The 15,538-nt window shown below is 40.3% G+C and overlaps 1 protein-coding gene across 1 annotated transcript in view; it reads left to right on the top strand.

The window, feature by feature from the left end:
* cdh13 (cadherin 13, H-cadherin (heart)) overlaps nucleotides 1-15,538 on the top strand; it is a 944,123-nt gene that overhangs the window by 360,414 nt on the left and 568,171 nt on the right. Inside the window, exon 4 of the mRNA XM_078400759.1 lies at nucleotides 3,454-3,570. Coding sequence (XP_078256885.1) covers nucleotides 3,454-3,570 — 117 coding nt within the window. The remainder of the gene's footprint in view (nucleotides 1-3,453; nucleotides 3,571-15,538) is intronic.

Raw genomic sequence — 15,538 nt, 5'->3', positions numbered from 1 at the left:
CTCCCCTCACATAAAATTTATAATTTGAGATTACATTTAAGATTTACAATTTGCTGCATTATCCTTGTTGCCCGTTTTAACTAGAGGAACAACATTGAATATTCTCCTATACCTCTGAGATCTCGCCTGTGGTTAAAGAGGATACAAAGATCTCTGCAAGGTCTCTTGCCTCTCTCAATAACCTTGGATTCTGCCATTGGGCTCAGGAGAATTATCCACCTTCAGAAACCCAATACTTCCTCGTTACTTGCTGTCAATATGGTCTAGAATATCAACATTTCCTCCTTGGCCCCATTATCTGCTATGTCCTTCCCCTTCATCAATACTAATGTGAAGTACTCATTTAGTACTTTACCCTCTTCCTCTGATCCCAGGCATACATTCTCTTTTATGTTCTTTTGTTTTTAATGTATATATATAAAAATGTCTTGGGATTCTCCTTTAATCATATTCATCAAAGGCATTTCATGGCCCTTTCTAGTCCTTCTGATTCCCTATTCTTTCTTGCTTCCTCTGTATTCCTCAAGGGATCTGTGCGATTTCAGCAAATATTATGTGTTCTACATTTTTCTTAATCATACATAAAGGATGGGAAGTATCTTGCATTGTTACTAAATTTGTTAATAGTATCAAGGTATGAGACCAGGAAATAAGAACTTTCAAAAGGATATAATGCCATTTGATGTGAGCCAATAAACTAAATAATTAATTTTCTATACATAGATTCATATACCCGATGATGCGGAAAATGTGACAAATAGGCAAAAGCTTTAGATTTAGATTTAGAGATACAGCGCGGAAACAGGCCCTTCGGCCCATCGCACATTAACACTATCCTACACACACTAGGGACAATTTTTACATTTACCCAGTCAATTAACCTACATACCTGTACGTCTTTGGAGTGTCTTTCTTTAACTTTGCTCCAGCTTAGTGCGTAACCTCAGTTAAGAAAGCTCCATACTTTCAGATGTACCAGATTTCAGATGCGACATTCAGCCCAAATCCTTGGTGGACGCAAGGGACCTAATGTTCTCGAAGAACAGCAGGGAGTTCTCTTGGCTTCCTTTCCAATATTTACCCTTTGGCAAACATCACTGAAACAGATTATCTTGTCACTTCTCTCATTGCTATTTGAAAGATTTTGCTCCGCACAATTTGTACAGTGTGCCTCCCTGCAAGGCAACAGTGGCTTTGCTTCAAACATATCTTATTGTCTGTGAAGTGCTTTGGGATGTCCTGATGGCATAAAATGCAGCATGCACATGAGAGTTCCACTCTCTTTCCCTTTGTAATGCAATTCTTTTTATTTGCCATCTTCATTTTCCATCCAAAGATATTTCATTCTGAGATAAAATGATTCCATAAACAGATGAAACAATTTTGCAAACAGTAATCTAATTCTGACACTTGCTTCGGTTGCACATAAAGCCCCTGAAAAGAAGGGGCTTGTCGGACAGTGAGCGCACAGGAAGACTGAGAAAGAAAAACAATGTGGGATGACTGATAAAGGCAAAGGGGAGGGAGAGAACAAAATCTACAAGGAAGCGAATGCTGACACTGATAAATAACTGGATGTGAATCCAGTGAGGGAATCCTAAACAAAAGCAAAAAGCACGGGCGAGAACTACATTTTTAAGGTGAAAAACTGCCCTTAGTTTTGTGGATGGTGTTGCTTTTCTTAGCTTTTGCATTGTTAACTTGGCTCATTCATGTACAACTGCTGAATGACCCATTTTCTATTGTTCGTTCAATAATGGTTTAGGTTACGTCAAGGTTGATTTTAGTAGGCTGCGGCTCTAAAGACTGAGGATTATGAGTTCAACTACATAGGAATTGGATTACATTGCGCTGAAGATAGCGTTTTTGATTAAAAATTGATTTACCCTGAAATGAATCAAACTAATGAGCATTTCTGGGTCGCACCTCACCAATAGAGCCATTTTGATAGGACAGGTCCTGTTGAGGGATACAACTGTCGAGGGACAACCTGATTTCTACATCAAGGTCATGTCATGTCCATTTGGACCATTGCAAAGGACGTTGGAAATCATTCTACCGGCATGCCCATTATTTGATGCGTTTGAGTCTGATAATTACCATTCTGATGTGGGAAGACTGCTGGTCGGTGAAAAGTGAAAAACCTTTGCTTTATTCTTGGCCCCCATTGTGCCACTACCCCATCATGTACACATTGAACCAATCCTGCCTAACACCTCACAACTGTTTTAGAAAATAAATTTCAACGTTTTTTATTCAATGTCCCTGATAATTAGAGACTGTTCAGAGGAGTGAAACAGGTCTTGGGCAGCATAAAGCCTTTAAGACAGTTATGGTAGAGATAAGGAACTGCAGATGCTGGTTTACGAAAAAGGTCACAAAGTGTTGGAGTTACTCAGCGGGTCAGACAGCATCTCTGGAGAATATGGATCGGTGATGTTATGGGTCATGACTTTTCTTCAGACTGATTGTGAAGTGGGGGAGTGGGGTATTTAGGAGAAAGCTGGAAGAGAGGAGGAGCAGGACAAATCTTGGCATGTAATAAGTTGACACAGGTGATGGGGGGTTTGATAGGTAGATGGTTTGACAAAGGGCAGAGGTGAAAAGACAGAAGATGTGTAACAAAAGGATTGAAGAGTTGCGAATTGTGTTACGTGACAGTTATGGGGTGGGAATCTCTGTACACATTAACTCAAGGCCTGGACAATATTTTCAACCCATTCTACTTATTGAATGGCGTGAAACGCAGAACTTGAGGTTGTTGGGAGCCATACAGCTGCATAAGGTGAACACAGCCTCAAGGCGATGAATGTAAATAGCAGGTCAAATCCAATGCAGGCTGGCTCATTGTAAATTGAAGATAAGATTAGCTTCTATGCCTTTAAAAATGTGTTTAACTTCAAGTACCCTCCCCATCTCAGTATATCATATAATTAATGGTGTTTTATTGGTTACTAAAAAATATTTGTAATTAATGGGTTTACCAGGGTTGCAAAATAAATTTAGAGATATTGTTACTTCCTGAAATCTTGAATTAACACTTCATCCCCTCAAAAGAAAGGCCTAATTTATTCAAAACTCTATCAAAACTCTATCAAATAGAATACACTGTGAGGTAAACAATGAAATAAATCTAAGACTCAGAGTCTTTGATTTATTTCATTGTTTACCTCACAGTGTATTCTATTTTTGAAGTATATCATGTTATTGATATGGTTGAAAATCAGTATAATGTTAACTTGTATTAAGAAGAGTTGGTATATAATTAAAGAGTGTAGTTTGCATTCTGTTGCACAGTTTTCTTCAAGTTTATTTGGCTTGAAATTTTTATTTAGAATGAAAACATCCAAACATTAATCAACTGTGACAATTTTTCTGATTATGCGGCTTTTTGAAATGCTCTGATACATATATTTTCTAACAATTTTTTCTGTGTGACTTTTCTTTCTGCAGGAGGCCATGAGGATTGGAAACAATTCTATTCTGCACAGAAGTAAACGATCTTTAATAGCTCCTCCCATTTCGTTCCCTGAAAATCAAAGAGGACCGTTCCCTAAATCTATTGGATGGGTAAGAGTTATGTCAGTTGACTTTTGTGCTTTGTCTTTATAATCATCCATTTGGCCAACGAGCAAGTCCTTGGACAGAACTTTGGAGAAGCTTGGCACACATGACAATAATGAATCAATATCAATTTCAATGTAATGAGTATGGCCTTATAACTAGCATATTTCCATTGATTTATTCATTGAGTAGAAATTGGGTTTACACTTAAGTTCACGTAGGAACTATTTGCTGGGTTGAAACTGATGAACAATAGGGCTATATGAATGTTTGGAGTTAAGTGGGCTGCTATGGGAATAAGTCCCAGTCCAAGAGGTTTGTCTAATGAAGAAAGTTAGTTGTTTTGGATGTTGTTATTGATCATGCTGTAGGAAGGAGTGGGTGTGAGGAGGAAGGATGAAGAGGTTGTTTAGCTTTGGTTAGTTTCTTTAGTCATGTGTTTAGGTGATGTGCTCAAACCTTGTTTCAAACACGTTCACAGGCACTCTAAACTTGAACAGGCTCTGCTGTTCCTGTGCATTTTGGTCATGTGTGATCTGTAGAGAATATCGTGCATCTTAGATTTTGTGTTAAATTAAAATGGACATGACAAGGTCCTATTTGGTTACATAACTCATGTCTCTGAAGATGCAAAATCCACAAGGAGTTTAAAAATGTGATCACTTCTAAAATCACACGTCAAGCATATGTACAGCTGCAGAAACAGGCATTTTCTTGAACAAATATTGTTGGAGGTATTGTAGGATAAAAATATACTGACAAAATTACACTTCACAATTACTAGTTTAAAATAATAGGGTAAACTTTAACTCGCCTCCACTCCCAATGAGAAATTTACCCGTCTATGATACAGATTTGGTCACATTTCCCGGAGGATGAGATGGAACGAAGAAATAGGCTGACATAATTGAATCCAGTTTAAAATTGTTTGAGAATTGCAAAATTACTAAAAAAGCAGTGCTGTGCAATCCAATTTCCATACAGATTTGTGTTTTGCCAGCCTGACAGACCTCACAACACTTCATTGTTGCAGTCAAGATCTCAGTGTGACTCAAGCATCACAACTTCTATTATTGTTCAATATTCCAACCCCTCGTGTTGAAGGATAACATTGCATTAGTCGATGCCATTGCCTTTTATACCTTCTGAGACTTGTGTACATTGAAACTTATGATTTGTTCTTCTACACCTCCCAATCTCATTGAGAATATATTATGATTCATCTCAGGTGGAATCGTGGCTAAGATGAAGGGACTCTGAGGGAATTCTGGGATGAAGTGCAGAAAAACACTTGTAAATTTGTTGATTTTTAAAGTACTACTGTACAGTATATGGAAGCACTTTGGACTTCTGATTCACTGAGAAGTAAACAATATTTTGAATATTTAGACTCCAACGAATTAGAGTCATAGAGTCTTACAGCGTGGAAACAAGCTCTTTGGCTCAACTTGCCCACACCGGCCAACATGTCCCATCGACACCAGTCCCACCTGCCTGCATTTGGCCCATATCCCTCTCAACCTGTCCTATCCGTGTACCTGTCTCAATGTCAGATTGCTGAAGTAATATAATTGCTGCAATAATCCAGCATATTTTTAAATACCATCTATTCAAAAATTGCTGATTGGTTACTTATCATGGCATCTGTCAGGTATTCATTTCCCTTAAGAATATCTGTCTTCTTTCTGGCCTCCTGTTAGAAACTCCTGATTAATCAAATCACACACAAGAGCTTGAAGATCAAAATAAGACACAAAGTGCTTGAGTGATTCAGCGGGTCAGGCAGTATTTCTGGAGAACATGGATAGGTAACATTTCAGGCCAGGATCCAGCACTTTGAGGTTTTTTTTTTACAATCCAGCACCTGCTGTTCTTTGTTTCTACATAGCTTGAAGATCAAACTAGTCATGCTGTTAGAAAATCCATCCAATTTGAAAGCAAACATACCACGTCTAAGCTTTTTGACAATAAAGTTGGTGGTATCAAAGATAGTGAAGGGAACAGTGCAGAGAATATTTATGAGGATATTGCCAGGATTCTGGGGGGGCCGGGGGTGGGGGGGGGGGGGTGGGGGGGGGGCTGAGCTATAGGGTGATGTTAGGCATGGCATTATTGCTTCTGTGCAGGAGGCTGAGGAGTGATTTTATAGAGGTGTATTAAATCATGAGGGGAATAGTTTGGGTGAATGCACTGAGCCTTTTCCCAGAGTAGTTAGAATCAAGATCCAGAAGGCATAGGTTTAAGGTGAAAGGTGCAAGATTTAACAGGGACCTGAGGGGCAACTTTTTTCACACAGAGGGCAGTGGGTATATAGAACGAGCAGCCAGAGGAAGTAGTTGAGGCAGGTACTATAATAACATTTTAAATATTTTTGGAGAGTTACATGAATAAGAAAGAAAAAGATGACTAATCACAAAAAGTTAGTATGCAGGTGCAGCAAGTGATTAGGAAGGCCAATTGAGTCTTAGCCTTTATTGCCAGGGGGATAGAGTATAAAAGTAGGGAGGTGTTGCTGCAGCTGTATATAGTATTGGTAAGACCGCATTTGGAATAGTGTGTGCAGTTTTGGTGTCCATATTTAAGAAAGGATGTACTTGCTCTGGAGGCAGTGCAGAGAAGGTTTACACGGTTAATTCCAGGGATGAGGGGGTTGACATATGAGGAAAGGTTAAGTAGGTTGGGACTTTTCTCATTGGAGTTCAGAAGAATGAGAGGCGATCTTATTGAAACGTATAAGATCGTGAGGGGCCTTGATCGGGTGGATGCGCTAAAGATGTTTCCGATGATCGGGGAGACCAGAACTAGGGGCATTGTCTTAGAATAAAAGGGGGCTCTTTTAAAACTGAGATGAGGAGAAACTTCTTCACTCAGAGGGTGGTTAGTCTGTGGAATTCGCTGCCTCAGGGAGCTGTGGAAGCAGGAACGTTAAATAAATTAAAAACGGAAATAGATTGTTTTTTAATAGACAAGGGAATTAGGGGTTACGGGGAGCGGGCAGGGAAGTGGACATGAGTTATTGTTAGTATGGTAAAACCTGAGTAATCTCCTGGACAAGTTTCGATCGCCTAGCTTGGGGTCGGAGAGGAATTTCCCGGATTTTTTTCCCAAATTGGCCTGGGTTTTTATCCGGTTTTTCGCCTCTCCCAGGAGATCACACGGTTCTTTTGGGTGGGAAGAAGGGCGATAGTGGGAAGGGGGTTGGGGTGGGATCAGCCATGATCGTATTGAATGGCAGAGCGGGCTCGAGGGGCTGGTTGGCCTACTCCTGCTCCTATTTTCTTGTGTTCTTGTGAAAGGCTTAGAGGGAATATGGGCCAAACAAGGGCAGGTGGGACAAGCAGAGATGGGACATCTTGGTTGGCATGGATGAGTGGGGCCTGTATAACTCTATGACTCTATTTTTTTTAACTGACAAAATAAACCAGTTGCAATACGGAGTATGTAGCAATTTTTTAAAAAGCATAGCGATTGGGGAGAAAAAGCAACTGAGAATAACAAAATTCAATTTAATATCCGGAGGCTAAGAATGCAAATTCCACTTTGTACAGTTTTTAAAACAACGTAAAGCAGGTAAAGCAACATCAAACAAAATTACTTCCATTCGATTGCTGCATGAACTGTGAATTGAATTTATGTTGGGTGCTTGTGCCACTGTTTACTTTATATTTACTTAATGCTTATTCCATTTGGGGTGAAAAGTGGGAAATCAGTGACCCAACTAAAGTCATTTTGCTGAATCTGTCTTTGAGCAGCTGCTTTGTCTTGGAATTGTCGTTTTTAATCTTATTTGCACAAATAAGATTGCCTTTCCATTGCTTTGCAATGATGGGAATGAAATGAAATGAACTCGGTATTTATATTTTATTTCCTGATTCAGTTCGAGTGCCAGTGGGCGTTATTAAATTACTGGTTTAATGCAGTTATTTCTGTGAAATGTGACAGTAGATTCTTATTAGATTTCATCCCAGCCTGTAGATGATCTACATCTTGAATATTTATATCATTTTAGAAGATGGGAGAAAGCACAGTTTTGGTAATGATGGGTACAGAAGACAAAATCTAAATTTGTCAATTTAAATTGATGTTTGGTCAACATTTCACATAATCTGTATAATTGCCAAGCTGAGGATCCAGCTCGAGTTCATGCTGGGAACAGCACCACACACACCTCAAATCGAGGTGCTAATCTGGGGCCGCTACAAAACAAGACTGCATCCATGCTAAATAGCAAATTAGTAAACGGAATTAAACATCCCAGGTCAGATCTTGTCTTTAATGGGACTGGACTATTTATACTGCTAATTCATAACTTCATAAGCAGAACTAGGCCATTCGGCCCATCAAATCTATTCAATCAAGACTGATCTATCTTTCCCTGTCAACCCCATTCTCCTGCCTTCTCCCCATAACCCCTGACACCTGTACTAATCTAGAATCTATCAATCCCCACCTCAAAAATATCCATTGACTTGGCCTCCACAGCCGTCTGTGGCAATGAATTCCACGGATTCACCACCTTCTGACTAAAGAAATTCCTCTTCATCTTCTTTCTAAAGGTACATCCTTTAGGAGGATGGGAGTAGGTGGCTACATTTATTCCCCGTCGTGAATGATGGGAGCATATGTTCCAAAGTCAAGGCTGAAATATTTGCAACCATCTTAAGTTAGAAGCATACAAAGGGTTGGCTTCCTCTGGAGGTCGTGACCATCAGAAAACAAAACTGTTTTCATTCATCGTATTTCACTACATGTGATACCAAAAATTGACGGAGAGCATGATATACGCTGGAAACTAATGGACAAGACAACAATGGTTGAAGTGCTGTACTCTCTTGAATCAGTCAAATCTCTGGTTCAATTTGTCCCAGTAATGTTGCAAGGTTTTCACCTGACAATGTAGAAAATTGCCTAGGAATGACCTATCCATAAAAACAATATGGACCTGAAGGGCCAACCTTCATCCCTTTGGTCGTCTCTCCATCAGCAGCAGGATGATGGGAGCTGTTGTCAGCAAGACTGATCAAAAACTCAACCGGACCAGCCACATAAATATTGTTCTGCAAGAGGACGTCAAAAACTACAGGTCCTTCAGCGAGCGACTCATCTCCAGACTGCTACATAGAACAGTACAGCACAGGAGCATGCCCTTCAGCCCACAATATCTGTGCCAAACATGATGCCAAAACAACTCTTATCTGCCTGCACATAATCCATATCCCCCCATTCAATGAATGTCCATGTGCCTATCTAAAAGTCTCTTAAATGCCATGCTTGTATCTGCCTCCACCACCACCCTCAGCAGTGCATTCCTGGTACTCACCACCCTCTCCGTTTTAAGAAAGAACTTGCCCTCCACATTTCCTTTAAACTTTGCCCCTTTCACCTTAAAGCTATGCCCTCTTGTATTTAATAGTTCCATCCTGGGGAAAAGATTTTGACTGTCTACTCATCTTTGTTTCACATAATTTTATAAACCTCTATCAGGTCTCCCCTCAACCTCTGGAATTCCTGAGAAAACAATCCAAGTCATCCAACCACTTCTTGTAGCTAATACCCCCTAATCTAGGCACCACCAAGGCACCATACTAATAAACCTTCTCAGCACCCTCTTCGAAGCCTCTAGGTCCTTCCTGTAATGGGGGCAATCAGGACTGCGCACAATACTCCAGATGTGGCCTTACCAAAGTCCTGTAAAACTGCATCATAACACTCAAGGTGTTTAACACCATCCAGAACAAAGGAACCCACTTGAATGGCAACCACCTTCCATGACCTCACTGACAGCTGCCATGTGTACCATGTACTAAATACACTGCATTTAATCTAAAAAGGGGAATTGTGACAGGAGTTCCCAGGCTTTTAACATCTACCATCCAAATGAAGAGGAGAGCCAGGCAGATGGGAAAGCTACCACTTGGAAATTTCTCTCCAGTACATGTGCCAACCCTGTTTTGAAGTAAATACTTCCCAGTCACTCAGTCCACTAACATCCATCAACAGAGAGACTGCATTTGTTCAAGAAGGTAGCTCACCACCATGGACAAATGGAGACGGGCAATAAATGATGGTCTTGCCATGCAGCAGCCTTGATCAATAAATGAATCATATTTACTCACAACATTCCTGGAGAACTGTATTTGTTATAAAAATGCCATTGGATTGAAACCAAGGCATTGGTCCCAGGTTCATGCTGGAGTTTCATTTCATCTCTCCAAGAAGAAAGAGCAGGCTCTTGCCTCTTAACCATGGCCAGCTTAGCTTACAATTCAAGGTCACTGTGTAGGAAGGAACTGCAGATGCTGGCCTAAACCAAAGATAGACACAAAATGCTAGAGTAACTCAGCGGGACAGCCAGTATCTCTGGAGAGAAGGAATGGGTGGCGCTTCAGGTCGAGACCCTTCTTGAAGGTCATTGATTGTTCCCAATGGCAGAGACTCGTAACAAGTACATCTCTGCTAAACTTTTCTTGGATCTAGTGCCAGAGAGATGTATCTCTAATTCTTTATCAAACAATGTTAATGCATGATAAAATATAAACAGCAACTTCAAAAATTCAGCATGTCATGTGGTGCCCCTGGTGGGAAACGTGTTATTATTTTGTGTTCATGACAATTAGTGCCTTCCCCTGTGCACAGATACTGATTTGGTTTTCATTTCAGCTTCTGCTTTGTTGGTGTGGAGCGCATCATACTGTGTGTGTCTTTCTCGATGCTAGTTTGTTTGGGGATGCAGGCAGAATTGATTTCCCAGTCAATTAGTACCAATGGACGATTAGTTGAAAGAGATGCGATGCTCACAGATATTCTGGGGAGGTAGAGTCCTGACCCACATTTTCAGGAATATTAAGATTGAGGTATTGAGAGCAAATTTCAGTGAAGTACCGCATGTAATGGATTGTTTCTCTTGAAATGCAATCAGTCACTCGTGTCATTATATAATGAATGCATATGATTTAATGAGCACAGTGTTCCTTTACTCTTGTCACATATCCCAATTCTGGAGACTTAATCAAATGATTCCAGGATCAAATTATCAAACTCATGGGTGGTTAATCACCAACTCATTACTCAGAACTGTCTAGACTCGAGCAATGAGAGTCTCTCACTTATCCACAAAATACCGCAAAGAAAAACTGTATTTTTTTCAAAAAAGCAACGTAAATGTATATTAGCCTACAATGAACAATCATTACAAAACTGGAAAGTCATTCTTGAGCTTCATATCATATCATATCATATATATACAGCCGGAAACAGGCCTTTTCGGCCCACCAAGTCGGTGCCGCCCAGCGATCCCCGTACATTAACACTATCCTACACCCACTAGGGACAATTTTTACATTTACCCAGCCAATTAACCTACATACCTGTACGTCTTTGGAGTGTGGGAGGAAACCAAAGATCTTGGAGAAAACCCACGCAGGTCACGGGGAGAACGTACAAACTCCTTACAGTGCAGCACCCGTAGTCAGGATCGAACCTGAGTCTCCGGCGCTGCATTCGCTGTAAAGCAGCAACTCTACCGCTGCAAACCAAAACAGAGCAGTGTCAACAAAGTACAATGGTTACAAGCCGTGTGCAAGCATTGTTTGCCCAATTATTATAATTATTCTGATCTGACATACTTTATTCTGTATCAGAGAAAATGATATTGAACCCTACAGTATTTCACCAAATCATTGATGCAGAGACAATGCACAACCATTGCATTTCCTCTCCTTAAAATTGCCAGGTTTTCCAAATGCCTCCCTGAGAAGGCTTAGTAAGTTGGACATGTCTCCAATAACTCTCACCAACTTCTACAGAGCATCTTATTGGGATGCATCACAGCATGGTGACGCAGTGGTAGAGTTGCTGTCTTACAGCGCCAGGGACCTGGGATCAATCCTGACTGCAGGTACTGTCTATATGGAGCTTGTACATTCTCCCCGTGACCTGCATGGGTTTTCTCCGGGAGCTCCGGTTTCCTCACACACTTCAAAGACGTACAGGTTTGTAGGTTAATTGGCTTGGTAAACTTGTAAATTGTCCCGAGCGTGTGTAGGATAGTGTTGGTGTGTGGGGATCTCCAGTCAGCATGGACTCAGTGGGCCGAAGGGCCTGTTTCCATGCTGTGTTTCTAAGCTAAACTAAACCGCATGGTTTGGGAACAGCTCCATCCATGGAGAAATTGCAGAGAATGGTTGACGCAGCCAAACCATCATGCAAACCAAACTCCCATGGACTCCATCTACACTTCACGCTGCTTCGCAAGGTCACCAGCATAATCAAGGACGAGTCTCTCCCTGGACACTCCCTCTTATCCCCTCTCCCATCAAGCAATAAGTACAGAAGAACCTCCAGATTCAGGGGCAGTTTCTTCCCAACTGTTATCAAGCAACTGGACCATCTTATCACCAACTGGAGAGTGGTCCTGATCTACCATCTACCTGGGAGACTTTTGTACTCACTTTAATTGGACTTTACCTTGCTCTAAACATTATTCCCTTCATCCTGTACACTGTGGACAGCTAGAATGTAATCATGTGTAGTCATTCCTCTGACTGGATAGCATGCATCACAAAAGCTTTTCACGGTAACTCAGTACATGTGACAATAAATTAAACTAAACTAAAAATTTCAAGTGAACATTATAGTACAATAGAAGTTAAAAGTACAGAAAAAAAACAATGAGGTCTGAACTCCTGAGTAACAAAGCATTTCACCTCCGCAGTCCTCTACTTCTTTGATAATTTCAAATCGTTTACCCCTTGAACTGCATAAGAATCACGGCCATGCATCCTGAACGTTTCTTGGATCTTTTATTGATTTTGCCTTCACAACCCAACACCGAAGATTGTGTGGAAAAAATATAGACGTTTGTGTAAAAATAAACAATCTTTAGTGTTCGAAGCAAAAAAAAATCAGAGGTGTTGAAAACCGGAAACAAAAAGCAGAAAATTCAGTACATCCAGCCGCATTTGTGGAAAGAGAATCAGTAAACATTTCATGTCAGTGATCTTTCATCAAACTGGGTTACATGACATAATATGAAGATAGACACAAAAAGCTGGAGTAACTCAACGGGTCAGACAGCATCTCTGGAGAGAAGGAACAGGTGACATTTCGGGTCGAGAACCTCCTTCAGACATGACATAGGTGTCAATTTGATTTCTGGTATTTTAAGAATCACTAAATTACAAATGAACATGAAAATAGCTTGAAACCTGGGGTCAGTGGTGCAGTGGTAGAGTTGCTGCCGAACAGTGCCCGAGACCCGGGTTCGATGCTGACCACGGCTGCTGTCTGTATGGAGATTGTATGCTCTCCCGGTGATCGCGTGGGTTTTCGTTGGGAACCCTGGTTTCCTCTCACATTCCAAAGATTAGTTTCGTATTTTTTTAACGATACAGCGCGGAAACAGGCACTTCGGCCCACCGAGTCCGCATCGACTAGTGATCCCAGCACATTAACACTACACGCACTAGTGACAATTTTTACAGTTATACCAAGCCAATTAACCTGCAAACCTGTACGTCTTTGAAGTGTGGGAGGAAACTGAAGATCTCAGAGAAAACCCACACGTTCATGGGGAGGATGTACAAACTCTGTACAGACAAGCACGTAGTCGGGATCGAACCCGGGTCTCATGCATTGTAAGCGCTGTAAGGCAGCAACTGTACCACTGCGCCACCGTGCCACAGGCTTGTAGGTTATTTGGCTTTGGTAAAATTGTAAATTGTCCCGAGTGTGTAGGATAGTGTTGGTGCACAGAGTGATCGCTGGTTGGTTGGACTGAGTGGGCTGAAGGGCCTGTTTCCGCACTGTATCTCTAAAATCAAAATCTGAAATAACAATATAATTTGCTCGAAATACTCAGCAGGTTGGGCAACATCTGCAGGAAGGTTGGCCATCATATGAAACACTTAATGTTTCATATTGACAACCCTGTGACAGACTAAACTTGAATATATTGACAAACCTTTTCATCTATCACTTGGGTCCTCTTAATGTTTAGTTCCGTTTAGTTAGGAGATAAAGTGCAGAAACAGGTGTTCATCCAAAACATGAGGCTTTTTATTGTGCAGCATAAACTCGAGACTTGATGGACAAAATGATTCATGCCCAGCAACAACCAGCAGCTTCTGCATTTTAATTGCTTGTACCCTTCAAGGGTATATGGATAAAGGAAATACAGTACATACTTTGTTGAAAAATATCTATTAGGTGATTTATTGCAGAGACCACTCCATCTTAAGGCCAAATTGGATATGTAATTGAAACAGTGAAAATAAATCAGATCTACATGGAGAAAGTGGGCAGTGGGTTGTTTTACACTCTGGTTAGAAACCACATTGATGAAAAGGATTCTTTCAGAGTTAAAAATGCCTTTGTTTCCATCCACACAATATTTTTTTAAATATTGAGCTTTAATTTTGTGATACAGATTTGTTTTCACAAAGCTGGATAAAGTCAGGAATTAGAATGTTGTCCTTTGCACCTTTTGAAATTCACAGAGATAGAATGCAACTCTTTTACCATCATAGAGTCATAGAGTCTTACAGCATGGAAACAGGCCCAACTTGCCCACACCAGCCAACATGTCCTATCTACACTAGTCTCACCTGCCTGCGTTTGGCCCATATCCCTCTTACCTTGTCCTGTCCATGTACCTGTCTAAATGTTTCTTAAACGTTGCGATAGTAATATCGAGGGACAGTTTACAATTTTACCAAAGCAAAATATCCTACAAACCTGCACGTCTTTAGAATGTGGGAGGAAACCAGAGTAACCGGAGAAAACCCACGCGATCATCATGAACTTATTTTGGATGATCTCAACACAGTTGTCATTGTGTAAGCATACACAATACAGATATGTCTGTAATTACTATACATTTCTGATGTTGTTCAGTTGTTGTTTAATTGGTCTCTTTAATTTGCCCGCAATGTGTGGAGGAGTGGGTGAATCTGGAGTGATCAAGATGGGAATGGTGTAAATGTTTGGCTCAGTGCCAGTGGGCCAAAAGGCCTATTTAGAAAGCTGCATGACTCTTGAGATGAGAAAATGTTGAAATGAGAAAATATTATGTTGGCGCAGTAATGATATTACCTATGAGTCTTGTTCTACTTAATACTGTGCTATGTGTATTGCTAAGGCTCTAGGTGTAGACCATGGAAAATTCTGTAAATTACTATTATAAAAAGTGGCAACGTGGTGGGAGAAAATGAACTAGTCTCTATTGAAATATGTGACTCTCTATGATAATTTACAGTTAGTGGGTGTCCTCCATTTACATCATATTTTGAAGCTTAGAGCAATATTCAATCCCTATTTCCTATAACCAAACTTGCTACAACAACTAAGATTGGCTTCTTCTATATATTAGACCTTGTTTAATCAAAGGGGACAGTTATGCAAGCAATATTAGTAGATATGTTATCAGCTAACTGATGACTTATATATTTTTAATCTACAATCGACTTGTTGCACTTCAATCTCCATAGACAAAAATATCTAACATACTGGGCCAAATCAAAAGATTGAAGTCTTGTTATGTTGATCACTTTAATTACTACCTCAAGTAATGGAACCACATCTGAAAAAAAATCAGAAAAAAAGAGGGGCATTGCAACCTATAGTACGTTTTGAGATTTGCTATTTTTTTTAAAGTAATGACTCATTTTCCAGCAGACCTTTCATCAAGCTGATGTGATATTTCCTGCTAAGATGCCATCAAAGGAACACTTCCTATCACATAATGTGATGTTTTCTATTGACGGAAGTAACAATTCTCATTCCTCCCAAAATCGCTAATTCATATTAAATTGCAGGTATTTCTTTCATTGTCAGCGGTGCTGACTGAAATTGAACAGTCAATTTGCTTCAGAGCCTTGCAAACTGCAGAGTGAAACTTAACTTTCTGTATGTGCAGACTGGATAACGTAAAATTACATTGAAGAGAAATACAGTATTTACATGTACATCACTCTAT

Source organism: Rhinoraja longicauda, chromosome 6 (assembly GCF_053455715.1).
Source record: "Rhinoraja longicauda isolate Sanriku21f chromosome 6, sRhiLon1.1, whole genome shotgun sequence".
NCBI classification, from domain to species: domain Eukaryota; kingdom Metazoa; phylum Chordata; class Chondrichthyes; order Rajiformes; family Arhynchobatidae; genus Rhinoraja; species Rhinoraja longicauda.
The sequence above is the reverse complement of the archived record's forward strand: the minus strand, read 5'-3'. Positions and strand labels throughout refer to the sequence as shown.